Source organism: Melanerpes formicivorus, unplaced genomic scaffold (genome assembly GCF_026170545.1).
Source record: "Melanerpes formicivorus ecotype bairdi unplaced genomic scaffold, bMelFor1.0.p_v2 SCAF_96, whole genome shotgun sequence".
Lineage (NCBI taxonomy): Eukaryota > Metazoa > Chordata > Aves > Piciformes > Picidae > Melanerpes > Melanerpes formicivorus.
The window spans coordinates 817,650-844,900 of NW_027142448.1; the positions used below are offsets into that span (position 1 = coordinate 817,650).

General features: G+C 52.1%; 1 protein-coding gene across 1 annotated transcript in view; it reads right to left on the minus strand.

The window, feature by feature from the left end:
* A2ML1 (alpha-2-macroglobulin like 1) overlaps nucleotides 1–22,912 on the minus strand; it is a 47,653-nt gene extending 24,741 nt beyond the window's left edge. Inside the window, exons 1-17 of the mRNA XM_068166034.1 lie at nucleotides 22,854–22,912; nucleotides 21,462–21,645; nucleotides 19,739–19,901; nucleotides 18,163–18,215; nucleotides 15,247–15,267; nucleotides 13,609–13,768; nucleotides 12,908–12,992; nucleotides 9,952–10,063; nucleotides 7,955–8,069; nucleotides 6,406–6,515; nucleotides 4,894–5,061; nucleotides 4,438–4,668; nucleotides 3,721–3,784; nucleotides 2,851–2,996; nucleotides 1,711–1,860; nucleotides 1,324–1,467; nucleotides 175–259 (exon numbers count right to left, since the gene is read on the minus strand). Of these exons, the coding sequence (XP_068022135.1) occupies nucleotides 175–259; nucleotides 1,324–1,467; nucleotides 1,711–1,860; nucleotides 2,851–2,996; nucleotides 3,721–3,784; nucleotides 4,438–4,668; nucleotides 4,894–5,061; nucleotides 6,406–6,515; nucleotides 7,955–8,069; nucleotides 9,952–10,063; nucleotides 12,908–12,992; nucleotides 13,609–13,768; nucleotides 15,247–15,267; nucleotides 18,163–18,215; nucleotides 19,739–19,901; nucleotides 21,462–21,645; nucleotides 22,854–22,912 (2,050 nt within the window). The remainder of the gene's footprint in view (nucleotides 1–174; nucleotides 260–1,323; nucleotides 1,468–1,710; nucleotides 1,861–2,850; nucleotides 2,997–3,720; nucleotides 3,785–4,437; nucleotides 4,669–4,893; nucleotides 5,062–6,405; nucleotides 6,516–7,954; nucleotides 8,070–9,951; nucleotides 10,064–12,907; nucleotides 12,993–13,608; nucleotides 13,769–15,246; nucleotides 15,268–18,162; nucleotides 18,216–19,738; nucleotides 19,902–21,461; nucleotides 21,646–22,853) is intronic.
* Between the last annotated feature and the right edge of the window lie 4,339 nt (nucleotides 22,913–27,251).

The following is a 27,251-nucleotide window of genomic DNA, read 5'->3' on the forward strand; positions in this document are numbered from 1 at the left end:
CTCCTCACAGCCCTTTTAATAAGGACTGGGTCATTCCTCATGAGGCTGGTGAGCTGAGCAGCTAGGCTGTGGCAAGAGCATCTCAAGAGAGCCAATACTGCTCCCCAGCAGAGCTCAGAGTGCTCTTCCATCTGGGTGACCTCATGTGCCAGGTAGGCTGGAAGCACCACTCACCTGCGGGCGGCCTCCTGTCCGCCCGATGAGGGCACTGAGATGGCTTCTTGATCCCAAGGTTTGAGAAGATCTTCAGGCCCATGCTCTGTTATGAAAAGAAGGAGGAGAAGGGAGGCAGAAAAGCAGCTGTGAGTGGGGAAAAGGGGCCACTGCTCTTCAAAATTACTCTGAAAAGTATCAAGGCCAGGACAGCCCAGTGCCCAGGTGACCCAGAGCAGCACTGGGCTGAAGGAGGCATGGCACAGCCTCCCTCATCCCTTCTTTCTCAAGCTGTCATTAAAACCACCACCTCTGTTCTGGGGGATGCTGTTCCTCTCAATGCATTTCCAGTGGCAAGGGCATGGAGAAAAGGTGTCAGTGTCCTGCCCCATCCCCTCCTGAATGTGGAAGTGAAGTCTCCTCTGCCCTCTGAAGCCATGCAGCTCTTGGGGCTCTGACATAGAGCTGTCTGTCTACAAACACAGGGGATGTCCCTATGCTGTGAGAGAGCCTCCTAGGATGTGTCTCTATTGCTAAATAAAAGAATCACAGAGCTATGCAATGCATTGGGTTGGAAGGGACCTTTAAGATCATCTAGTTCAACCCCTCTGCAGTAAGCAGGGGCATGCCCAAGTAGATCAGGCTGCCCAGAGCCCCATAAAGCCTGACCTAAAAGGCATGGTCTGATTCTCAGGTCCAAGGCCAAATGGTATTACCTGTCTTGTGTCCCTGCTAGTCCTTCCTAGAGGACATCTACCTTAAAAACACCAAGAGATATAGCAGGGAACAGTCCAAAACAGTGCCAGAGAGCAGGGTAACAACTAAGCCATGTCAATGATCTGTGATCTAATGCTTGGGATCAGTCCCTGTCTTTATTTTCTCTAATGCTGCAGACGAAGAGTACATGGCCCAGGACCCCACTCCCCAGCCCCAAAAGCTGGGTTTGCTGGTCCAGGATCTCATCATCCTCCTTCCTGCATCTGTGGAGGAGGAAATAGAGGTGCCCATGTTCATCATGAGATTGTATGTCTCTTGAGGGAGCACAGCCAGCTTAGGACAGACAGCAGGGGCTGCCTAGAGAAGGCAAGGGCTTCTCAGAATGCTTGCTGGTAAAGATCTCTCAGATGTCCATTATTCCAACAGCTCTGGGAAAAGTCATGAAGCAGTTACCCAGAAAAGCTTAAAGATGTCAGGCTGGAAGGAATCCTGTGGCTTCCCTCGCAGGGAAGCTGCTGTGGGCTGGGACTGCACACAGTGCTCTGCTACCTGGGCAGGGTATCCGTGGCGGTGGGCAGCAGGGAACAAACCATAGACCTAGGGAAACTCACAGAGAGGGAAGGATCAGGCAAGGAGCAAATGTCTCCAGTTGCTTCCCTCCAGCCTCCCTTAGCATACATATCTGCCCCTGCCCATCTCCCCAGGCAGGTCTCACTTTCTCCTCCACACACAGACCTCCTCATCCATTAGCCTCTGGCTGCTCTTGCCACAGCCTCTGCCTGCCTCCCTCAGCTCATCCACCACTCCTGGATTTTTTTGCCTGATTGTCCAAACACTCACCATTTGGCTTGTCAGCTCAGCCTCTGGTCTCAGGAAAAACATATTTTCATCCACTGCCTGTACTGCACACAGGGAGCCAGGGGCTGCCTGAAGTTGGAGCTGTACTGTTGACCCTGCGTGGGCTTCTTTAGCTGAGAATCCAACCTTGACCTGGAGCAACACACCAGAAAAGGAAACATGAAAATGAAAGGGAGAGGCTGAGGGGGCTGACAGACAGGTGGCACAGACAGAAAGACGTCATAACAACCCCATGAACCCTCCAGGCTTGGGGCAGAGTGGCTGAAAGCTGTCCAACAGAGAAAGACCTGGGGGTGTTGATCAGCAGCTGGCTGAAGGTGATCCATCACGTGCCAAGGAGGCCACCAGCATCTTGGCCTGTATCAGGAACAGTCTGATCAACAGGACCAGAGAAGTGATTGCCCCCATGGACTCAGCACTGGTGAGGCCACACCTTGAATACTGGATTCAGTTTTGGGGCCCTCACTGCAAGAAAGAAACTGAGGTACTGGCTGGGGTCCAGAGATGGCCACAAAGTTGTTGAGGCATCTGGAGAACAAGTCTTGTGAGAAGCAGCTGAGGAAACAGGTTGCTTAGCCTGGAGAAAGGAGTGTGAGGCAAGACCTCCACAACTACATTAAAGGAGGTGGCAGGGAGGTGGATGCTGGTCTCTTCTCTCAAGTAACTAGCAAGAGAATGGGAGGAAATGGCCTCAGATTGTGCCAAGGGAGGCTTATTAGGAGTATTAGCAACAACTTCTTTGCTGAAAGAGTCATCAGGCCCTGGAACAGGCTGCCCAGGGGGGTGGCAGAGTCACCATCCCTCAAGGTCTTCAAAAAATGTGTAGACATGGCACCTGTGGTTCAGAGAGTATGGTGGTGTTGGGCTGATGCTTGGATCTGATGATCTTGCAAGGCTCTTCCAATCTTAATGACTCTATGATTCCAGAGAGACCAGCTGGAGTCTGCCCTGCTCAGCCACAATACAGAAGCTGCTGCTCAAAGCTTTGTTGGTCCCTGTGCTGCACACATTCCCTTCCTCTCCTCTCCCTAGTTCTTTCTTTGAATAAGGTGAGGGTCCTCTTCCCCCATGCCTGCTGACTCCTGCCTGTCAGCTTTCTCCCCGCTCAGGGCTGAGCCTTACCTGGGTTTCGAAGCACAGGGCAACATCAAAGTGGATGCTGTCAGCTGCTATCCCTCCACTGGGGAAGATGGCATAGACCACCAGGGAAGGTGATGGGGTGAAGTCAGCAGTGAAGGTCAGAGGAATGGAGAAGGAGCCTTTCAACACTGAGAAAAGAAAAAGACAGTGTTCTCATTACAGTCCCATCAGATCTCCTCTGCCCTCCTTTCTGCTGCTTTGCAGTCCCACGCTGTGAAATGAATTCCTGCTGCTGCTCTGTGCTCTCTCCCCCCATTCTTAGTTTCATAGTTTCAGAGTTTCATTCAGGGTTGGAAGGGACCACAAGGATCATCTAGTTCCAACCCCCTGCCATGGGCAGGGACACCCCACACTACATCAGCCTGGCCACAGCCTCATCCAGCCTGGGCTTAAACACCTCCAGGGACAGGGCCCCAACCACCTCCCTGGACAACCCATTCCAGGGTTTCACCACTCTCATGGGGAAGAACTTCCTCCTCACCTCCAGCCTCAGTCTCCCCACCTCCAGCTTCATTCCATTCCCCCTAGTCCTATCACTACCTGAGATCCTGAGAAGTCCTTCCCCAGCCTTCCTGTAGGCCCCCTTCAGATACTAGAAGATACTGACTACACATGCTCAGTCTGCCCACAGGTCCTCCCAGTTTCTCTTCCTACCATTGCTTCCTTTGTTCTGTCTAGTCAGCCTCTTCCAGCTTGCACAGTTGCTTCCTCAGCCCCTCTCTGTCCTGTTCACTGACTGCTGAGGACCTACAGATTGAGGGAATTTGGGGCAAACCCCAGCAGCTCTCACCATCTGACTTCGAAACCCACCAAGGGCAACTGTGTCCCATTGTAGAGCTGCCACAGACTTACTGTTCAGCTTCCCGACCTGGACACTCCTCTGGCCCCTGACAATAATTCCAGCTTTCCCAGAGACCTGTGGAGGCAGGGACATGGGGTGAGCAGGCTGCTGTGTGCCACTGGAGCCCAGTCACACTCCTCCATCCCCACCATGCTTTCCTAAGCAGCCTCAGAAATAAACTGTGGCTCCAATCCAACTTCACAGCTCAGGTCCACCAGAGTTGCAGACATCACAGTGTGGAGGGATAAGCTTTAAGACATGAGGCTCTGATCTGGTTAGGACAATGGGTGGGTAGTGGGATTCACTGGAGGTGAAAGGCAGCTAAGGTATTTCCACTCCAGTGGATAGGTCTCCAGACTGGACTGAAACAACCCCAGCCTTTCTACTGAGCAGCTGTTGGACAACCAGAGTGAAAAGGTGATCTCCTATTCAGCTTCAAAGGGAGAAGGGTTAGGTAGCAGAGTCTGCACAAGACACCTCCCACTGCAGCCCCAAGAGGCTAAGGATGTGATGGGCTGCAAAGGCAGCAGCCTCCTCCTGTCGGTGGAAGTGCCTGGGGCCCTGACACCAGCACCACGCTGTGGCAAGGCTGAGCTCTACTGGGTGTAGTGCTCACCTTGGTCTCCAGGACCAAGCTTTTCCTGCCACCAGGGATTATCTAAACTCTGTTCTCCACACCTCATCGAGCTCTGGTGCCCTTGGTGCTGTTCTCTCTTACTTGTACTCACATAATATGCAAAACCGATCCGGCTGGTGTCTTCCCCGAGGTCATCTCGGCTGAGCGTGAAGGTCACCTGGACATTCTGCTTCACACCACAGGGCAGTGGGCCTGGGAGTGGATGGATGTCCACAAAGCTCTTGGTTGTGGCATGGGAGGGCTGCAGGTGGTGGTAAGCATTGGTGTAAGTGAAGCTGGGTTTCCGAGTGGTGTGTGCGAGGTCCTCCAGCGTGAATCTTCCCTGAGGCAAGAGCAGAGACACGCAGCAATCAACAGCTCCATGCTTCAGTGCCTCGTTGGGATCTCAGCAGCTTGCTTTGGGAAGGGCTTTTGGTTGCTGCCCTGCTCCTGGCTCTGTGTGGTGAGCCCAGGGCTGCGCTGACAGGGGGGTTGGAGGGCAGGAGTGGGGAGTACTGGCAGAGATCAAGGGATGCCTGCTTTAGCTGCATGCAGAGGTGAAACTCACCTCCAAAGAGACTGCTGAGCTGTTCCAGGCAGTGGTGTCCAGGTTGAACAAGGCTGTTCCATGGTCATCTGTGATGTATGTCTTGATAAACTGGCGCCTCAGGAATTTGATCACAAGATACACTTTCCTGTTTTTCATAGCATTCCCATGGTGGTCCTGAAGCTTGATCTGGTGGCAACAGGGTGAGGCAGAGAAGCCCAAGGCAGATATGCCTTCCAGTTTAACCCCAAAACCTTCCTCCCTCTGTCAATCACACAGCCTCCTGTGTTAGGTGGCCATAACTTCAGAATGGCTTCAAGAAGGCAGAAGAGCTATTAAACATCCTCAGCTCTAAAGCTGAGCTGAGAGTGAGCAAAACCTGTCCATTCCAAACCATGTGTGTGTGACTAGAGATCATCTCCTGGCCAACAGCTGAGACATCCTCGCATTGTTGGTCAGTTAGAGGGTAGGAGAGCTCTGCAGAGGGACCTGGACAGGCTGGACAGATGGGCAGAGTCCAATAGGATGGCATTCAACAAGTCCAAGTGCCAGGGGCTGCACTTTGGCCACAGCAAGCCCAGGCAGTGCTACAGGCTGGGGTCAGAGTGGCTGAGAGCAGCCAGGCAGAAAGGGACCTGGGGGGACTGATTGACAGTAGGCTGAACATGAGCCAGCAGTGCGCTCAGGTGGCCAAGAAGGCCAATGGCATCCTGGCCTGCATCAGGAACAGTGTGGCCAGCAGGAGCAGGGAAGTCATTGTGCCCTGTGCTCTGCACTGGTTAGGCCACACCTTGAGTCCTGTGTCCAGTTCTGGGCCCCTCAGTTTAGGAAAGAGGTTGAGTTGCTGGAAGGTGTCCAGAGAAGGGCAACAAAGCTGGGGAGGGGTTTGGAACACAGCCCTGTGAGGAGAGGCTGAGGGAGCTGGGGTTGCTTAGCCTGGAGAAGAGGAGGCTCAGGGGAGACCTCATTGCTCTCTACAACTACCTGAAGGGAGGTTGTAGCCAGGAACGGGTTGGTCTCTTCTCCCAGGCAACCAGCACCAGAACAAGAGGACACAGTCTCAAGCTGTGCCAGGGAAGGTTTAGGCTGGATGTTAGGAAGAAGTTCTTCCCAGGAAGAGAGATTGGCCATTGGAATGTGCTGCCCAGGGAAGTGGTGGAGTCCCCATCCCTGGAGGTGTTCAAGAGGGGATTGGATGTGGCACTTGGTGCCATGGTCTAGTCATGAGGTGTTGGGTGACAGCTTGGACTTGATAATCTTTGAGTTCTTTTCCAACCTTATTGATTCAATGATTCTATGATCCCAGCATCCCTGATGAGGCATCACCCATTGCTGACAGCAGAAGTTGCAGGTAAACACATCAGGGAGTGTGAAAAGCAGGAACTGGAGCTGTCAAGCAATGTGGCACACTGCAAGCTGTGTGGAGAGCTGACAATGGTCAGCAGGATCAGCAAAATCTGCTGGGTGCTGAAAATTCCTTGGCAAATGGTGGGGAGGGAACAAGCAAGGAGGAGGGGGGGGGGGAAAAGTCACCTTTCCCCTGTAGGGCACTCCAGGGATGTAATAGGCATTTGGTGTCTCAAACACTGCCCTTGCAGCTGTCCTGGAGATGTGGAATTGTCTGGAGGCATTGATCTGCACACCTGTTGGAGCAGAGAGTTCAAGGGATGTAGGATCAGTATCAGAGGTGACTACCAGCCCCTGCTCTGATCTCAGGTGACTATTCCAGCCTCTCAAGTGGAGTGTCTCAAACTTCCTTCCCACAGTACCCTTCAAGGTTTGGAGGTGCTTCCTGTGGCAGGTCCTTCCCTAGTTAAGATGGCTCCAAGCCCTTTGTGGCCTCATGAACCATGCTCCCAGCCATGCTTTATCTATCTGGGCGTGAACAGTGCCACAGCCAGCTGGCAGCCAGGCACCAGTGGTGTGCCCCAGGGATCAGTGCTGGGCTCCATCCTCTTTAACATCTTCACTGATGATCTGGATGAGGGGATTGAGTCAGTCATCAGCAAGTTTGCAGATGACACCAAGTTAGGAGCAGATGTTGGTCAGTTAGAGGACAGAAGGGCTCTGCAGAGGGACTTCGACCAACTGGACAGATGGGCAGAGTCCAACAGGATGGCATTCAACAAGTCCAAGTGCCAGGGGCTGCACTTTGGCCACAGCAACCCCATGCAGAGCTACAGGCTGGGGTCAGAGTGGCTGAGAGCTCCCAAACAGAGAAGGACCTGGGGGTGCTGATTGACAGCTGCCTGAACATGAGCCAGCAGTGTGCCCAGGGGGCCAAGAGGGCCAATGGCATCCTGGCCTGCATCAGGAACAGTGTGGCCAGCAGGAGCAGGGAAGTCATTGTGCCCTGTGCTCAGCACTGGTTCGGCCACACCTTGAGTCCTGTGTCCAGTTCTGGGCCCCTCAGTTTAGGAAGGACATCGAAACACTTGAGCGTGTCCAGAGAAGGGCAACAAGGCTGGGGAAGGGTCTGGAGCACAGCCCTGTGAGGAGAGGCTGAGGGAGCTGGGGCTGCTTAGCCTGGAGAAGAGGAGGCTCAGGGGAGACCTCATTGCCCTCTACAACTACCTGAAAGGTGGTTATAGCCAGGTGGGGGTTGGTCTCTTCTCCCAGGCAAGCAGCACCAGAACAAGAGGACACAGTCTCAAGCTGTGCCAGGGGAGGTTTAGACTCGAGGTGAGGAGGAAGTTCTTCACCGAGCAAGTCGTTCATCATTGGAATGTGCTGCCCAGGGAGGTGGTGGAGTCATCGTCCCTGGAGGTGTTCAAGAGGGGATTGGATGTGGCACTTGGTGCCATGGTCTAGTCATGGGGTCTGTGTTGATAGGTTGGACTTGATGATCCTCAAGGTCCTTTCCAACCTAAGTTATACTGTGATACTCTGATACTGTGATACCTGCTGCTGGCAGGGGAGAAATCTGTCGGCACAGTGAGTTCCCCAGGCAGGAGCACTCTCTGTGTCCTATGATATCCCAAACATCAGGTGAAGAAGAAGAGAAGGTGTGTCCACTCTGACCATCACACCCCCAGGATGGTCCCTCTTGCCCTTGCATCTTCTCTGCTGAGCCCCTGGGTACCTGTGCCCATCTCCAGGAGAGAAGCTTTGGCATAGATCTTGCTCTCTTCCTCAGTGGGAGACAAGTTGAAGACTGATGTGCTTACAGGAGATGTGAAGCACCCCTTGCTTGTGGTCTGCAATAGGAAATAGACATCATTTGGAGCTGCAGAGAAGGGAATGAGTCACAAGCACAACATTCTGCCCTAAGTGTTGACTGCAAGGCAGTCACCAAGCAGAGAAAGAGATGGTTCCCACTTTAAACTCTGTCTTGTCTATTTTGTGTGCATGAAGATGTGCAGCTCATGGATGACACAAAACTGGGAGGGGTGGCTGACACACCAGGAGGCTGTGCTGCCATCCAGCATGGCCTGGACAGGCTGGAGAGCTGGGCAAAGAGTAATGGTATGAAACTCAACAATAGAATAGAATAGAATAGAATAGAATAGAATAGAATAGAATAGAATAGAATAGAATAGAATAGAATAGAATAGAGAGTGGAATGGAATGGAATGGAATGGAATGGAATGGAATGGAATGGAATGGAATGGAATGGAATGGAATAGAGTAGAGTAGAGTAGAGTAGAATAAGTTGGAAGATACCTTTGAGATCATCAAGTCCAAGCAACCAGCACCAGAACAAGAGGACACAGTCTCAACCTGAGCCAGGGGAGGTTTAGGCTGGATGTTAGGAAGAAGTTCTTCCCAGCAAGAGTGATTGGCCATTGGAATGTGCTGCCCAGGGAGGTGGTGGAGTCTCCATCTCTGGAGGTGTTTAGGAAGAGCCTGGATGAGGCACTTGGTGCCATGGTTTAGTTGATCAGATGGTGTTGGGTGATAGGTTGGACTTGATGATCTTGAAGGTCTTTTCCAACCTGCTCTATTCTATTCTATTCTATTCTATTCTATTCTATTCTATTCTATTCTATTCTATTCTATTCTATTCTATTCTATTCTATTCTATTCTATTCTATTCTATTCTATTCCAGAGCTGAGCAGAGGGGGAGAATCACCTCCCTTGCCCTGCTGGCCACACTTCTCCTGCTGCAGCCCAGGCTCTGATTGGCTTTCTGGGCTGCAAGTGCACACTGAGAGCTCCTGCTGAGCTTCTCCTCCCCCAGCACCCCCGAGGCTCTCTCCTCAGGGCTGCTTTCCAGCCAGTCCCTGCCCAGCCTGCATTTGTGCCTGGGATTGCCTCCACCCAGCTGCAGGACCCTGCCCTTGGTCTTGTTGAAGCTCATGAGGTTGGCTTGTGCCCACCTCTCCAGCCTGTCCAGGTCCCTCTGGATGGATCCCTTCCCTCCAGCTGTCTGCTGCACCACACAGCTTGGTGTCATCAGCAAACCTGCTGAGGGTGCACTCAGTGCCACTGTCCATGGCACCCACAAAGGTGTTGAACAAGACTGGTCCCAGGACTGATCCCTGAGGGACTCTGCTTGTCCCTGGCCTCCCCTGGGACATGGAGCCATTGACAGTCACTCTTTGGGTGCAGCCATCAAGCCAGTTCTGCATCCATCTAGTGGTCCCAGTTCCCTCAGCTGCTTCTCACAAGCCCTCTTCTCTAGACCCTTCACCAGCTTCATTGATCTTGTCAGGACATGCTTCAACACCTCCACCATTGTAGGGAGTGCTCTAAAGCTGAACACAGGATTCAGCCTTTAGCCTTGTTTAATCTCTGACAGTTGGCCTCAGCCCATTGATCCAGCCTGTTCAGTTCCCTCTATAGAGCCTTCCTACCCTCCAGCAGATCAGCACTCCCTGCCAGCTTAGTGTCACCTGAAAACTTATTGAGGGTGCACTCAATCTCCTTGCCCAGATATAGACATTGATAAAGATATTAAAGAGATATTGATAAAGATATTAAATAGAACTGGCCCCAGCACTGAGCCCTGTGTAGATTCACAGCCTGTGACTGGCTGCCATCTGGATCTAATTCCATACACCACCACTCTTTGGGCCCAGCCACACAGACAGGTTTTTACCATGTAGCACCTAGGTATCTCCCAGGATTTTACTTACCAGACCACTGTATTCCCTACAGGTGTTCCTGCTGGCATTCTGAGGGTGCCTCCTTGCCTTCTGACACAGAGTCACTTGCATGGTGCCTTGCACTGCTTTTCCATAGCTGTACCTGCAGGGAGAACAGCACAGAGCTGCCAAGCAGAGGCATTGCTTGTTTTGCCAGGCAGGCATAAATGAAACCAGAGCTCATTGGCTGCTTTGGGAGTGCAGTGGCATGGCTCTGCATCCAAAAGAGGCACAAACAAAGCCCAGGCAGGAAAGGATTCACACTCTCTGAAGCTCTTTCACTTCTGGGTGCTTGCTGTCACAGAATCAGAGAATGGTAAGGACTGGAAGGGACCTCCAGAGATCATCTGCTCCAACTGCCCTGCTGAAGCAGATTGTTCTGTATCAGGTTGCACAGGAACAAATCCAGGAGGGTTTTGAAAGAGGAGGAGACTCCACAACCTGACTGGGCAGCCTGCCTCTGTGCTCCAGCACTGGAGCAGGAAGGAGATTTTTCCTTCTGTTCAAGTGAAAACTGTGTCCTAGTTCATGCCCACTGTTCCTTGTCCCATCACTGAGCTGAGCCACATCCTCATCAAACCTTTACCTATTTGTAAGAGCCCCTCTCAGTCTGCTCTTCTCCAAGGCTAAACCACCCAGGTCTCTCAGCCTCTTCCAGTCAGAGAGATGCTCCAGTCCCCTCACCATCTTTGTGACCCTGTTTTGGACTCTCTCTAGGAGTTCCCTGAATTTCTTCAACTGGGGAACCTTGAACTGGACAGACTACTTGAGGTGTGGCCTCACCACAGCAGAGTAGATGAATGCCCTGGAATTGTAGGCAGACAGAGAGACCTGACCTGAGCTGATGTGTCCATGCAGCAACCAGCAGAGCTATCAGCTCAGTTGTGAAAGCAGCAGCAATCTGTGTCCCTGCAGGCAGCAGCAGCAGCTGTAAGGCACTGACAGAGCTACAGTGTCCTCGCAGCTGCCTTGCTATGGGCCAGCCTCAGGATCTGCACTCTTGTTTCCATCATCAGACCTGCACTGCTGGTTTTGGCAAGGCACCACAGAAGTGTGTCCTGGTCAGTGCAGGCATTTCCCCTGCCCACCTTCTTACCGTCACCTTCTTTGGCTTCTCCTTTGGGGCAATACTCCTGACAACATCAATGACAGGAAGACACCTGTGACCCATTCTGGGGATGCAGACTCCATACTGCTTTCTACTAAAGCTTGAAGGGCAATGAGGCTGGGGAGGGGTCTGGAGCACAGCCCTGTGAGGAGAGGCTGAGGGAGCTGGGGTTGCTTAGCCTGGAGAAGAGGAGGCTCAGGGGAGACCTCATTGCTGTCTACAGCTACCTGAAAGGAGGCTGTAGCCAGGTGGGGGTTGGTCTCTTCACCCAGACAATCAGCACCAGAACAAGAGGACACAGTCTCAAGTTGTGCCAGGGGAGGTTTAGGCTAGAGGTGAGGAGAAAGTTCTTCACCAAGAGAGTCATTCATCATTGGAATGTGCTGCCCAGGGAGGTGGTGGAGTCACTGTCCCTGGAGGTGTTCAAAAAGGGATTGGATGTGGCACTTGGAGCCATGGTTTAGTTGTCAGGAGGTATCATAGGTTGGACTTGATGATCTCTGAGGTGTTTTCCAACCTGGCTGATTCTGTGACTCATATAGTCCAATTCTAGCTGTGCCAATTGATGAGAAATTGTGTAGGACCAGCAGCAAAAAGACGCTGAAACTCAACCCCAAACACAGATAAGCTCGACCCTCTTTATCTGTCTACAAAGTGCTTTCTAGAACATTCTCCTTCCTCCTTTATGCTTACACCCTCTGATGTCATGCCTTCCTTCATGCCCTCATCTGCTCAGTTTTTGCTGATGACTGTAACTGGAGAAAACCATGGTGCTCCTGAGAAGGCAGTACATTCAGCAGCACATGATTAGAAAGAACATAACCTTACAAAACCCCACCAGTTCCTGCTGCTTTACCCCAGCACAGCAGCAGCATTGGAACAGGCTGCCCAAGGAGGGGATGGAGTCATCATCCCTGGAGGTGCTTAAAAAGCATGTAGACATGACACTTGGAGACTATTTAAGAAGGGCATTGAGACTCTTGAACATGTCCAGAGAAGGGCAACAAAGCTGGGGAGGGGTCTGGAGCACAGCCCTGTGAGGAGAGGCTGAGGGAGCTGGGGTTGCTCAGCCTGGAGAAGAGGAGGCTCAGGGGAGACCTTCTTGCTCTCTACAACTACCTGAAGGGAGGTTGTAGGCAGGTGGGGGTTGGTCTCTTCTCCCAGGCAAGCAGCACCAGAACAAGAGGACACAGTCTCAAGCTGTGCCAGGGGAGGTTTAGGCTGGAGGTGAGGAGAAAGTTCTTCCCAGAAAGAGAGAGTTGTTGGCCATTGGAATGTGCTGCCCAGGGAGGTGGTGGAGTCACTGTCCCTGGAGGTGTCCAAGAAAGGATTGGATGTGGCACTTGGAACCATGGTTTAGTAGTCCTGAGGTGTTGGGTGACAGGTTGGACTTGATGATCTCTGAGGTCTTTTCCAACCTTATTGATTCTATGATTCTATGGCTTAATGGCCATGGTGGTGTTTGGTTGACAGTTGGACTTGATGATCTCTTCCAACAGAGACAATTCCATGATTCCATATCAGAGATACATTTTCCCCCACAAAAGGTCTCCCAAGGCTGGACTCATACAGCTTCCAGAGCAGACTATCATTTGCCTCCCTGTAGTTGAATCATCTCTCCCAAGTGTGGCAGGCCTACCTCCTCCCCAGGGGAGCACCCCTCATGCAATAGTATAGATTGCACCCCACAGCTTGACTCCTGCACTTCTGATGATTCTTCATAAGGAACAGCTGTGTTTGGCCCCCCTTGAGCCACTTCCCCATGCTGGATTTGATAGGAGGCAGAGAGGAGAGACAGCCCTGATGAGCAGTTCCTCTTGCCTGCAGCGCTGGCCTTACCTGCCGCACACCCGCAGTGGGTAAGTTTTATCTGAAGCATAAATCTGAGCCGGTCCCTCGAAGAAAACATCAAACCTTGGCACCACTGGAAAGAAACCCCACAGAGTTACTCCATCAGAGGGAAGAGGCTACCTAGGCACGGGATCACAGGAGGATCACACAGAGTTACTCAGACAGGGGGAACAGGCTACCTAGGCACAGGATCACAGGAGGATCACACAGAGTTACTCCGTCAGAGGGAACAGGCTACCTAGGCACAGGATCACAGGAGGATCACACAGAGTTACTCAGTCAGAGGGAACAGGCTACCTAGGCACAGGATCACAGGAGGATCACATGTGTTCATATCAGGCTGGAATCCCATGAAGGAACATGTTCATGAATGAAAAACAGGGAGACCAAAGAAAGAGTGATCCTTTCTTTCCCCCCAACATATCAACAGCTTCACAAAGGTCTTCAGTGTGTTCTCACCCTGTGCCAGCCCAGTTGTTAGGAGAGACCTTCTACAGGAACCTCCAGGACAATCTCCCTTGTGTTCCTTTGGGATCTTGATGTTGCCCACCCCTTGCTCTACTGATTTGTGTTTAATCCCAGATCTCAAAAGGTAAATCTGAATTGCCTGCATTTGGCTCCATATTGCTATACAGATTGAAACCAGGAAGTTACTCCATCCCACTCTCTGCTCCCATGCTCCATCTTACCACGTTTCTCCACCTTAAAGGTACTGGATGCTTTTGGGTTCACCACACGGATGGTGTAAGTCCCCAGAGCAAGTTCAGCTGCTAACTGGAAGGAGAGCTCTGCAATGCCCTGTTTTGCTCTCACATCCAGCCACTGGCCAACACGGGTTTGGTTTGGGTCCTGAAGTCCAAGGGAAAGAGAGAAGAAGCTGTTGTCAACATCTGCTCTCTACCAGAGCCCGCTGGACTCAAAGGCATTTCAGAGATCTCAGAGGCTATTCTTACCCCAGCTGGTGCTGAGGTGACCTGAGTGCTGGAGCACCAACAGAGGTGAACCCAACCCACCCAGGGTGTAGTGTCATTGAAAAAGAAGTTCTGAAAGGTCCTGACATTTAGACTCTCCAGTCTCATGCACACATGAGCTGTAAGAGTTAGATGAAGCCTGGCTGGTGTTCCTGAATGCAGAAGTGGATGGAAGCTGAACCATTTGGGTCATCAATGCTTGCTAACAAGCAGCATGTGGACAAAATGTGTGCATGCATAGAATCATGGAGCTATAGAGTCATAGAATCATTTTGGTTGGAAAAGACCTTTAAGACCTCAAGTGGCTCAGTTGGTAGTACTACAAGACCCTTAATGGGAAAGTGGTGAGTTCAAGCCTGCAGTGGGCAGTAGTGTCCTCCCTCCTCTAGTCATGAGGTCTGGGGTGACAGGTTGGACTCGATGATCTTTGAGGTCCCTTCCAGCCTTAGGAATACTGAATCTACTGAATACTGAATCTATCATCAAGTCCAACCATTACCCAACTCTACCAAGGCTGGTGCTAAACCATGTTCCTCAGCTCTGAATCACTGAAACACCTCCAGCGGAGGAGATTTAACAACCTCCCTGGGGAGCCTCTTCCTGTGGTTGAGAAACCTTTCATGGAAGAAGTTTTTTCTTATGTCCAACCTAAACCTCCCCTGGTGCAACCATTTCCTCTCATCCTACCACTTGTCATGGGGGAAAAGAGACTTGACACCCACCTCACTGCAATCTCCTTTCAGGGAGTTGTAGAGGGCAAGAAGGTCTTCCCTCAGCCTCATCTCCAGGCTAAACAGCCCCAGTTCCCTCAGCTGCTCCTCACAAGACCTGTTCTGCAGACCCTTTGCCCTTCTCCAGACCCACTCCAGCATCTCAACATCCTTCCTATAACGAGGGCCACAGAAGTGAAGGCAGTACTCAAAGTGTGCCCCCTCCAGTACTGAGTTCAGGGGGGCAGTCCCTTCCCTGGGCCTGCTGGGCACACCATTCCTGATACAGGCCAGGTCTTCAAGAGGGGATTGGATGTGACACTTGGTGCCATAGTTTAGCAGTCATGAGGTCTTGGGTGACAGGTTGGACTTGATGATCTCTGAGGTCTCTTCCAGCCTTATTGATTCCATGATTCTATGATTCTATGCTGTTGGCCAGCTTGGCCTCCTGGGCACACACTGGCTCACGCTCAGTTGGCTGTCAACCAACACCCCCAGGTGCCTCCATTCTGGGCTTTCCAGCCACATCTCCCCAGGCCTGCAGCATTACATGGGGTTGAAACTTGGCTCATTAAGACAGTGACCAATGTGTTATCCATACTGAAGCACATTTCCTCACAACACCTGAGGAGTATGAAACACCCACCTGGACTTCCACCACAGAGTACTGCAAAGCAAACAGACAGAAATGTCAGACATGGGCATGGCACAGCATATAAAGCTCTCTTACCCACCTAGCCAGTCCCAAACACTGCAATACAAGCTTCCTGCTCCTAGCAAGCCCAAGAGAATGGCTTGGAAACAGAAAGGGAAACGTGTAGAATAGAAATCTGTGCCATCCTTTGGATTTGCTTGTTGATCCTTGAATTTTTAGGATATATTCTGATAGGTACTTTACAACTATGAAAGGCTGGACTTACTAATACTACTGCTAAGAAGGTAGTAGGACTCACAATACCATTAGCCCAAGTCCACAAATATTAAGAGACATCAGTTTCATAACATAAATCCCAGGAATCAGCAAAACTGCATCACCTGAAGGAAGAATACATCCCACATTTTCCTGTGGAATCCCTGGCCTGGGGCATAATGCTTGGAGATAGGAATTACTGCTGACTGCAACTGATGTTAATAGGGAGGTAGAACAAAGGACATACCTCAGACCTTCTAGACCCCTGCTGCTCAGTTTGTTCATATATCACTGCAGCTGTGACCCAGGAGTCAGTAAAAGTGACCTGTTCTGAAGTTTCATCACAGCATTCTCAACCTTTGCAATGCTAACTGACTCATACTCACACACAGGCATCGAGCATTTAGGGTCAAATATCCTCACTAGCCAGTGTAGGCATGGAAAGAAATGTGTTGCTAACTCTGTTATCCATCTAATGTAAGAGACAGGAGTTGTCTGTTGGGAGGAGAAGGGACTCTGATGCTGGACACTCACCAATAGCCTGAAGAATCATAGAATTGCTTTAATTGGGAAAGACCTTTAAAATCACCAACTCCAACCATTATCTAGCTCTGCCAAGTCTGGTGCTACATCATGTCCCTCAGCACATCTCTGTGACCTTTAAGCACCACCAGGGGTGGGTATTCAACTACCTCCCTGGGTAGCTTCTTTCAGTGGCTGAAAAACCTTTCAGCCAAGAAGTTTCTTCGAATAGCCAACCTAAACATCCCCTGGTGCAACTTGAGGCCACTTCCTCTTGTCTTATCACTTGCTACTGGGGAGAAGAGACCAACCTCACTTCAACCTCCTTTCAGAGAGCTGTAGAGAGCAAGGTGACCTCCCCTCAGCCTCCTTTGCTCCAGACTAAACACCCCCAGTTCCCTCAGCTGCTCCTCACACGACCTGTTCTCCCAACTCTTCACCACCTTTGAAACTCTCCCCTGGACCCCCTCTAGGACCTCACTGTCCTGAGGAAATTAAGAAGGCATGAAGTCAAAAATAAATAAGCCAGAGGGTTCTCTCTGTTTGAGCAACCTGAGCTGGTGTGAGGTGTCCCTGCCCATGGCAGGGGGGGTGGAACTGGATGATCCTTAAGGTCCCTTCCAACCCTAATAATGCTATGGTTCTGTTTCAATCTAAAGGGATTTAATCCAGCTCTCTGCTCATGTGTGCCCTTCAGTATTTATCTGGCACAGCATGAATTCCTGCTGGCTCTCCTTAGACTGCTTGAGGCCAGAGGAGTGTGGTATAGCTAGAATTGTTGGCTGCAGGTGTAATTGCTCACCATAGAAAGATGCCAGCCTTGCAATTTCCTGGCTAGCACATGCATAAATCTCTGGCAGCTTCTCCCTCCCTTGACCTGGGGAGAATGATCTGCTGCCAGCTGCAAGCCAGCATGACTTGGTCCTGCAGCTTTCTCTTTTTGCTACCAATCACTTCATGCCTATCCTTTGCCAGATTCATTAATTCATCTCAACATTTTGCAGCTGCATCACAACTTGCTCCAGACCCTCCTTTAGGTACACCACACTCCACAAAATGTTGTTTTCCACAGCTACTGGAGAGGAGCTTCAGGTCTGCCTGAATCTGCTCACAACTTGTTAGCCTTCTGCTGAGCTACAAGAGCTCTTGATCTTCCATTGTGTCTGAATCTATCCTACATCTTCAAAAAGCTTAGGTGTTTGATTTTAATATTGCCTCAGAAATACTCTTTATGAACCTGGACACGTGGCTTACGTGGCAACCAACAGGAGGGATCTCCACTGTCGGTGGTTCTGGAGAAGAGGAGGCTCAGGGCAGACCTTATTGCGCTCCACAACTCCCTGAAGGGAGGTTGTAGCCAGGTGGGGGTTGGGCTCTTCTCCCAGGCAACCAGCACCAGAACAAGAGGACACAGTCTCAAGCTGTGCCAGGGGAGGTTCAGGCTGGATGTCAGGAAGAAATTCTTCCCAGCAAGAAAGATTGGCCATTGGAATGTGCTGCCCAGGGAGGTGGTGGAGTCACCATCACTGGGAGTGTTTAAGAAGAGCCTGGCTGAGGCACTTGGTGCCATGGTTTAGTTGATTAGGTGGTGTTGGGTGATAGGTTGGACTCAATGATCTTGATGGTCTTTTCCAACCTGGTTAATTCTATTCTGTTCTATTCACCCCACAACTGTGGACTGAAATTGAAGCAAGAACTTTCCTGCTAATGGTACTCATGGCCAGCAGCCCACAGCCATTCCCAGAACCTTTGCCTGGTTTGTGGTGATGAGGGTGGCAAGTTCATGCAGCTCCTGGTCTGCCCTCTACTAACAGCAGACTTGGTAGATTTAGGCTAACAGTTGGACTCAATCTTAAAGATCTTTCCCAGTTTAAATGATTTTAGGATTCTAACTCAGCAAGCAGAGAACTCTGGCACAAACCCCAGATATCAGCAGCAACTCCAACCCTCCCACCAGCCAGCAGCTGTCTTCTGAGAGGCACGATTTAGTCAGTAGAAGCTTGGCATTGGCCACCTGAGTGCTGCAGACATTGGAACTGTCTCAGTGTCTATCACGTGGGACTGGCAGAGGAGGCAGAACTGATAGAGGGAGCCTGGAGAATGCCTCTCCTCCATCTAGATGGGCTTTACCTTGCTGTTTACGGGAGCAAAATCCTCAGTCAACGTCACGATGCGGAATCTCACTGGGAGGAGACAGTGGAGAGGAGCACATCACAGACAGGCCTTTGGGAATGGCCATGCCCTATGCCTGCCTCATCCCTACCAGCAGCCCCATTCCTGCCCTGCAGTCCCCTTTACACCTTCCCTCAGCCCTGTTCCCTACCATGTCCATGTCCCAGGGGAGGCCAGGGACAAGCAGAGTCCCTCAGGGATCAGTCCTGGGACCAGGCTTGTTCAACATCTTTGTGGGTGCCATGGACAGTGGCATTGAGTGCACCCTCAGCAGGTTTGCTGATGACACCAAGCTGTGTGGTGCAGCAGACAGCTGGAGGGAAGGGATCCATCCAGAGGGACCTGGACAGGCTGGAGAGGTGGGCACAAGCCAACCTCAGGAGGTTCAACAAGAGCAAGGGCAGGGTCCTGCAGCTGGGTGGAGGCAACCCCAGGCACAAATGCAGGCTGGGCAGGGACTGGCTGGAAAGCAGCCCTGAGGAGAGAGACTTGGGGGTGCTGGGGGAGGAGAAGCTCACCAGGAGCTCTCAGTGTGCACTTGCAGCCCAGAAAGCCAATCAGATCCTGGGCTGCAGCAGGAGAAGTGTGGCCAGCAGGGCAAGGGAGGTGATTCTCCCCCTCTGCTCAGCTCTGCTGAGACCCCACCTGGAGTACTGCCTCCAGTTCTGGAGCCCCTATTGCAAGAGGGATCTGGAGGTGCTGGAAGGTACCCAGAGAAGGGCCAGGAGGATGAGCAGAGGGCTGGAGCACCTCTCCTATGTGGACAGAGTGAAGGAGTTGGGGCTGTTCAGTCTGGAGAAGAGAAGGCTCCCAGGTGACCTCATTGTGGCCTTCCAGGATCTGAAGGGGGCTACAGGAAGGCTGGGGAGGGACTGCTCAGGATCTCAGGGAGTGATAGGACTAGGGGGAATGGAATGAAGCTGGAGATGGGGAGATCAAGGCTGGAGGTGAGGAGGAAGTTCTTCCCCATGAGAGTGGTGAAGCCCTGGAATGGGTTGTGCAGGGAGGTGGTTGGGGCCCTGTCCCTGGAGGTGTTTAAGGCCAGGCTGGCTGAGGCTGTGGCCAGGCTGATCTAGTGTGGGGTGTCCCTGCCCATGGCAGGGGGGTTGGAACTAGGTGCTCCTTGTGGTCCCTTCCAACCCTGACTGATACTATGATACTATGATACCTCTTCCCCCCAAAGCAGCTCACAGCAGCCCAGCAGCCAGGCTCACAAGTCAGGGCCTTTCCCATGGGCTAACCCTGGAGTTACAGTTCATGGTTTGCAGTATGAGCAGAGCAGTCCTTTCTGGACCTGCCTGAGAAGATCACAATGACTTTTTCTTGGTTGCTAGAGGATGTGAAACCAACCCTTCCAAGACCTGTCCTGTCCCTAAATGGGGGGCATGGATATATCACTCCAGAAGGCTTATTGCTCCATCCCCATGGAGGGAACACGGCACGGAACACCCAGTGCACCACTCACAGGAGTGTGGGAACAAATACAGGCAGGTCAAGGCAGCAGAACTGCCAGGCTGCTCCAGGAAATGCTCACCTGTCTGTCCTGGGTTATAGATGGGCTTGTCCATCTGGATGAAGGTGCCTGTGCCAGCCCTGTGGATCAGGACCTGCTTCTCCTCGTTCGCATTGAAGTAGTGGCCGTTGGAGATGCGCAAGTGGACAGTGCCCACCTCCTGGGTGCTGGCAGGGCGGGGGACCTGGGACACAAAAGAGGAGCCATCAGGTGAGCACGCAGTAGAAGAGGATAAGGCAGCATAAGAGCAATGCTCTTCTGCCAGGTGGATGTGGGGCAGGCTGTGGATGTGGTCTGCCTGGACTTCAGCAGGACTTTGACACCGTCCCCCACAGCAAACTCCTGGCCAAGCTGTCAGCCCCTGGCTGGGACAGCAGCACTCTGAGCTGGGTTAGGAACTGGCTGGAGGCTGAGCCCAGAGAGTGGTGGTGAATGGTGCCACAGCCAGCTGGCAGCCAGGCACCAGTGGTGTGCCCCAGGGATCAGTGCTGGGCCCCATCCTCTTCAACATCTTTATTGATGATCTGGATGAGGGGATGGAGTCAGTCATCAGCAAGTTTGCAGATGCCACCAAGCTGGGGGCAGGAGTTGATCTGCTGGAGGGTTGAGAGGCTCTGCAGAGGGACCTGGACAGGCTGGACAGATGGGCAGAGGCCAAGGGCAGGAGACTGAACACATCCAAGTGCCAGGTTCTGCACATTGGCCACAGCAACCCCAGGCAGTGCTACAGGCTGGGGTCAGAGTGGCTGAGAGCAGCCAGGCAGAGAGGGACCTGAGGGTGCTGGTTGATGGTAGGCTGAACATGAGCCTGCAGTGTGCCCAGGCAGCCAAGAGGGCCAATGGCATCCTGGCCTGCATCAGGAACAGTGTGGCCAGCAGGAGCAGGGAGGTCATTGTGCCCCTGTACACTGCACTGGTTAGGCCACACCTTGAGTCCTGTGTCCAGTTCTGGGCCCCTCAGTTTAGGAAAGATGTTGAGTTGCTGGAAGGTGTCCAGAGAAGGGCAACAAAGTTGGTGAGGGGTCTGGAGCACAGCCCTGTGAGGAGAGGCTGAGGGAGATGGGGTTGCTTAGCCTGGAGAAGAGGAAGCTCAGGGGAAACCTCATTGCTCTCTACAACTACCTGAAGGGAGGTTGTAGCCAGGTGGGGGTTGGTCTATTCTCCCAGGCAAGCAGCAGCAGAACAAGAGGACACAGTTTCAAGCTGTGCCAGGGGAGGTTTAGGCTGGAAGTTAAGAAGAAGTTCTACCCAGAGAGAGTGATTGCCCATTGGAATGTGCTGCCCAGGGAGGTGGTAGAGTCACCATCACTGGAGGTGTTCAGGAGGAGACTTGACAGGGTGCTTGGTTGCATGGTTTAGTTGATTAGGTGGTGTTGGATGATAGGTTGGACATGATGATCTTGAAGGTCTCTTCCAACCTGGTCTATTCTATCCTATCCTATCCTATCCTATCCTATCCTATCCTATCCTATCCTATCCTATCCTATCCTATCCTATCCTATCCTATCCTATCCTATCCCAGGCAAAGGCAGGGAGCAAAACCACCAAGCTCCTACTAACCACTCTTTTCCACACCTTTTCACCTCCCATCAACCTCATTCTCTGTTTCTCTGGTGAGAGGAGTCAAGAGCCAGCCAAGCACAATGGGAGCTGCTGGTCTGCCCTGCACTAAGACATCTAGCAGGGAAGTTTGGGAGCACTGGGAATGCAGGGAGCTAGAGTCCCTGCCAGGAATGGGCCTCACCTGAAATCTGGCACACTCCAAGATCCAGCTGTTCCTGAGCACCTTGCGGTAGAGGCTGAGGTTGCCAGATGAATGCACCAGCGTTAAGGCCACACGAATAGGCTTCTCCACCCCACGCAGGTCCAAGCACACCCTCTGGGAGGAGGGGTAAGGCAGTGCAGCTGGAACAATGATCAGGTACCTCCTGCAGTGGGGAAACAAAAGAGCCATTTGACCAACTCCTGGCACTAATACTTCACAGTGGGGTTCCACATCTCCGGGGGCAGGGAGTGCTATTCTGTTGGAGCGAGAGGAATGACTGAGAGTGTGAAACTCTCACACACCTGATGGGAGCTTTATAGTTAATTTCAGATGCAAGAGAAATGCTTTTGCATGGCCTCAGGTCATGCTGGTGTGTATATAGCTTCAGACAATGCTGCAGTAGTGCAGAGAAACATGGGAGAAGCTCTGCTTCTGCAAAGGGAATGACTCTTAGATGTTCCCAGTACACAACAGTCCAGCCCCTCAACAGAAATGGATTTGCCCTTCTTGCTTTGAGACAGCTCCTCAACCACCTTGGCAGCAGACTGATTCCTGCTTAATCACCCCCAGACCTGCAGTCCTTTTCATCTGCCCTTTACTTTATCCCTCCCCTTCTGCCTGCCTCAGCCTCTTCTTTTTCCCACCACCTGTCCTCACCCAGTTCTTCTACTGCAGCAATATCCATGAGGTAGGTTCCCACCTTCAGAAGGATCACAGTGTCACAATATCACCAAGGTTGGAAGAGACCTCGAGGATCATCGAGTCCAACCTGTCACCACAGACCTCATGACTAGACCATGGCACCAAGTGCCACATCCAATCCTCTCTGGAACACCTCCAGGGATGGGGACTCCACCACCTCCCTGGGCAGCACATTCCAATGGCAAATGACTCTCTCAGTCCCTGGAGGTGTTTAAGGCCAGGCTGGATGAGGCTCTGGCCAGCCTGATGTAGTGTGGGGTGTCCCTGCCCATGGCAGGGGGGTTGGAACTAGATGATCCTTGTGGTCCCTTCCAACCCAGAATGATGCTATGATACTATGAACTTTCTCCTCACCTCCAGCCTAAACTTCCCCTGGCACAGCTTGAGACTGTGTCCCCTTGTTCTGGTGCTGGTTGCTAGAGAGAAGAGACCAACCCCTTCCTGGCTACAACCACCTTTCAGGGAGTTGTAGAGAGCAATGAGGTCGCCCCTGAGCCTCCTCTCCTCCAGGCTAAACAACCCCAGCTCCTATGCTCATAAAAACTCATGTGGTGTGCTGCTTACCGCCACACATCTGTCCCTCCCAGGAGGTGACTCCCACTCTCTCTGCACTATCCTGGCCCCTCCCTCAGCACCACAACTGTCACCAGATTTTTGGATGGCACTTACGGTTGTGCCACTAGCCCCAGGGTGTAGAGCAAGCAGCTCAGGAGGAAGGAAGTCCACATTTTCATGGGAGACCCCCAGAGATGTTGATTCCTCTGGAGAGCTGGTCAGGAGAGGAGGTAGGGTGTAGCTTGTCTCTTTTCAAGAGCTTGTTTTGCTGTTCCCTCAGGAGGCAGACAAGAAGCTTCACAGTTCTCACCTTTCTGCCTCATTCCTGTGTTTATAGTGCTGCAGCCACAGGGTTGTGCCAGCCAGGATGTACCCCAGCCAATCCAAGTGGGTTTGGACTCTGCTCTCCTACTCCCATATGGGTGGATCAGCATGAATCAGACACATTTGCTTTTGATTTTGCTAATCAACAGCCTGTTTTCTGTTCACTGTGCTGACCCTGCTCCCCATGCCAATTGCAGCCCCAGCCCCATTGTTCTGCCTCCAGCTGGATTGTCCCACAAGCCCTTGGCAGCTCCGCTCAGCTGGAGCTCGCTGTGAACTCTTGTGGTCAAACTGTCCCTAAGGTATTTGAAACTGTAGTTCCAGAGGCAGGTCTCAGCCAGCACAGCGCTCCATACCTTTGTGGAGCACTCACCCAGGAGGAGAGCAGCTCAGAGAGCTGGCAGAGCTCTTGCCCTACTCATCTCTGTGTCTTTTAAACACCACCAGGAGTAGGGATTCAACCACCTCTCTGGGGAAGCTGTTCCAGTAATTTGGAGTCCTTCCAGTGAAGAATGTCCAACCTAAACCTCCCCAGCACAACCTTTCACACTTTCTTTCTCATCCCATTACTTGCTATTTGGGAAAACAGGCAAACCCCCACCCTGCTACGACCTCCTTTAAGGTAGCTGGAGAGATGGAGCTGTAAAGCTGTGTCCAGCTTCAGAGCTTTCCCCTGAGCAGCTACAATAACTGAAAAGAAAACCTGCTTATTCTTAAAAGAAGACCTTGTACTGTGGTGCAGTGCCCATCTCATCTCAAAATGCACCTCTGATTTACCCTCCAGTCCCAAACTGAGCTCTGAAATGTGTAGAGCCAAGCAGTATCACAGTATCACAGTATCACAGCATCGCAGCATAACTAAGGTTGGAAGGGACCTTGAGGATCATCGAGTCCAACCTGTCACCACAGACCTCATGACTAGACCATGGCACCAAGTGCCACATCCAATCCCCTCTTGAACACCTCCAGGGATGGGGACTCCACCACCTCCCTGGGCAGCGCATTCCAATGGCAAACAACTCTCTCAGTGAAGAACTTTCTCCTCACCTCAAGCCTAAACCTCCCCTGGCACAGCTTGAGACTGTGTCCTCTTGTTCTGGTGCTGCTTGCCTGGCAGAAGAGACCAACCCCTTCCTGGACACAACCTCCCTTCAGGTAGTTGTAGAGGGCAATGAGGTCTCCCCTGAGCCTCCTCTTCTCCAGGCTAAGCAACCCCAGCTCCCTCAGCCTCTCCTCACAGGGCTGTGCTCAAGGCCTCTCCCCAGCCTTGTTGCCCTTCTCTGGACACCTTCAAGTCTCTCAATGTCCTTCTTAAACTGAGGAGCCCAGAACAGGACACAGGACTCAAGGTGTGGCCTAACCAGTGCAGAGTACAGGGCACAATGACTTCCCTGCTCCTGCTGGCCACACTATTCCTAATGCAGGCCAGGATGCCATTGGCCTTCTTGGCCACCTGAGCACACTGCTGGCTCATGTTTAGGCAGCTGTCAATCAGCACCCCCAGGTCCCTCTCTCTTTGGCAGCTCTCAGCCACTCTGACCCCAGCCTGTAGCTCTGCATGGGGTTGCTGTGGCCAAAGTGCAGCCCCTGGCACTTGGACTTGTTGAATGCCATCCTGTTGGACTCTGCCCATCTGTCCAGTCAGTCAAGGTCCCTCTGCAGAGCCCTTCTGTCCTCTAACTTGCCAACATCTGCTCCCAGCTTGGTGTCATCTGCAAATTTGCTGATGACTGACTCAATCCCCTCATCCAGATCATCAATGAAGATGTTAAAGAGCACAGGGCCCAGCACTGATCCCTTGGGCACACCACTGGTGCCTGGCTGCCAGCTGGCTGTGGCACCATTCACCACCACTCTCTGGGCTCGGCCCTCCAGCCAGTTCCTAACCCAGAGAGCCTGTAGCCCCCCAGTGCAGCACTCCAATCGTGGGTGCTGTCCCACCATGTTTCTGAGATGGCAACTACATCATAGTCACCCTGATGGATCAGGACCTCCAGCTCCTCTTGCTTATTGCCCAGGCTGCCTGCATTGGTGTACATGCATCGCAGCTGGGTTCCTGACTTCTCCATTGACCCTGCCTTGTGGCCTACTCTTTCCTCTGCAGAGTATTTTCCTTGTCCTTAGAGAAGACAAATGCATAATAAGGAAACTAAAGTTTGGGGCTTTTTTTCTCCCCACATCCACACCCATAGCAGGCAGACACAATGCCTCCATCTCCCCTTTCTCCCTGCCTTGGACTTGGTGCAGCTCAGAGCTGTGGGTGCCAGTGGCTGAGGAAAAGGTGTCAGTGCACCTGGGTAAACAAGGGAGCAGGAACTGGAGCAAGACCATCAATCACTCTCTGACACTGGGCTGCCCTGCATTTCTTTCCATGGCTCTGAAAAAGAACAGAGAGTGCCTGCTGAACAATCCCTGCTGGCTCTTGTTTGTTCACAGCAGATCCACAGGAGCTCTAAAGGCAGATGCCTCATGACAGCACAGGGGCTTACAATGGCAAAGGTGTTAGGAGTCCTAGCTCCCACTGACTCCAGCAGCTGTTTTCTGAGAGTGGACTCAGAAACATCTGTGAGGTTTTGGATTTAGCACTAATTGAAATCCTGCATTCTGAGCAATCAGCTCAATCCAGCTCCCAGACAATGAAGCAGAATGGAATGGAATGGAATGGAATGGAATGGAATGGAATGGAATGGAATGGAATAGAATAGAATAGAATAGAATAGAATAGAATAGAATAGAATAGAATAGAATAGAATAGAATAGAATAGAATAGACCAGGTTGGAAGAGACCTTCAAGATCATCAAGATCATCAACCAATCCAACACCACCTAATCAACCAACCCATGGCACCAAGCACCCCATCAAGTCTCCTCCTGAACACCTCCAGGGATGGTGACTCCACCCCCTCCCCGGGCAGCCCATTTCAATAGAGGCTGGAGCAGCAAAACCAGCCAGAGGTTTGGTGTGTGTGACCATCCTGATTCAGCCTTATATCCATCTCCCACTGTGGGCAGGGTGACCAGCTACTGGTAGCCAAGAGGCACTCAGGAAGAGAACATCTCTTAGCAGGGCTCTTGTGGTAGCATATAGAGCACCTAGCTATTGTCAGGTGCTGAGATCCTTCCCCAGCATACAAACCCTTTGATCACAGCTCTGCATGGGGTTTGTGTGGCCAAAGTGCAGCACCTGGCACTTGGACTTGTTGAATGCCATCCTGTTGGACTCTGCCCATCTGTCCAGTCAGTTGAGGTCCCTCTGCAGAGCCCTTCTGTCCTCTAACTGACCAACATCTGCTCCCAGCTTGGTGTCATCTGCAAACTTGCTGATGACTGACTCAATCCCCTCATCCAGATCATCAGTGAAGATGTTCAAGAGGATGGGGCCCAGCACTGATCCCTGGGGCACACCACTGGTGCCTGGCTGCCAGCTGGTTGTGGCACCATTCACCACCACTCTCTGGGCTCAGCCTCCAGCCAGTTCCTAACCCAGCTCAGAGTGCTGCTGTCCAAGCCAGGGGCTGACAGCTTGGCCAGGAGTTTGCTGTGGGGAAGAGTGTCAAAGGCCTTGCTGAAATCCAGGCAGACCACATCCACAGCCTGCCCCACATCCACCAGGCAGTCACCTGATCATAGAAGGAGATCAGGTTGGAGAGGCAGGACCTGCCCCTCCTAAATCCATGTTGGCTGGACCTGAGCCCTTGGCCATCCTTCAGGTGTGCAGTTATTGCCCCCAGGATAATCTGCTCCATCACTTTCCCTGGCACTGAGGTCAGGCTGCCAGGCCTGGAGTTTCCTCCATCCAACCCTTAATGTGGATGGGGACCACACTGGCCAGTTTCCAGTCACCTGGGACCTCTCCAGTGAGCCAGGACTGGAGGAAAATGATGGAGAACTGCTTGGCCAGCTCATCTGCCAGCTCTCTCAGCACCCTAGGATGGATCCCATCCGGTCCCATGGACTTGTGAGTGCCCAAGTGGCTCAGCAGGTACAAACACCAGCGGCAGGCCTGACTGGCTCCAGCTCTGCTTTTTGACACTAGAAAAGACAAACATTTCCAGAGGTACAGGCAAGGAGGAGGAGGAGACATTTGCAAAGAAATCTTCATTATCTGAGAAGTTTCTCTTGAAAAGTTTCAGGTCAAGCAAGAATCTCCTCCCACACTGCTCTGCCCTGGCGAGGCATTATCTGAGG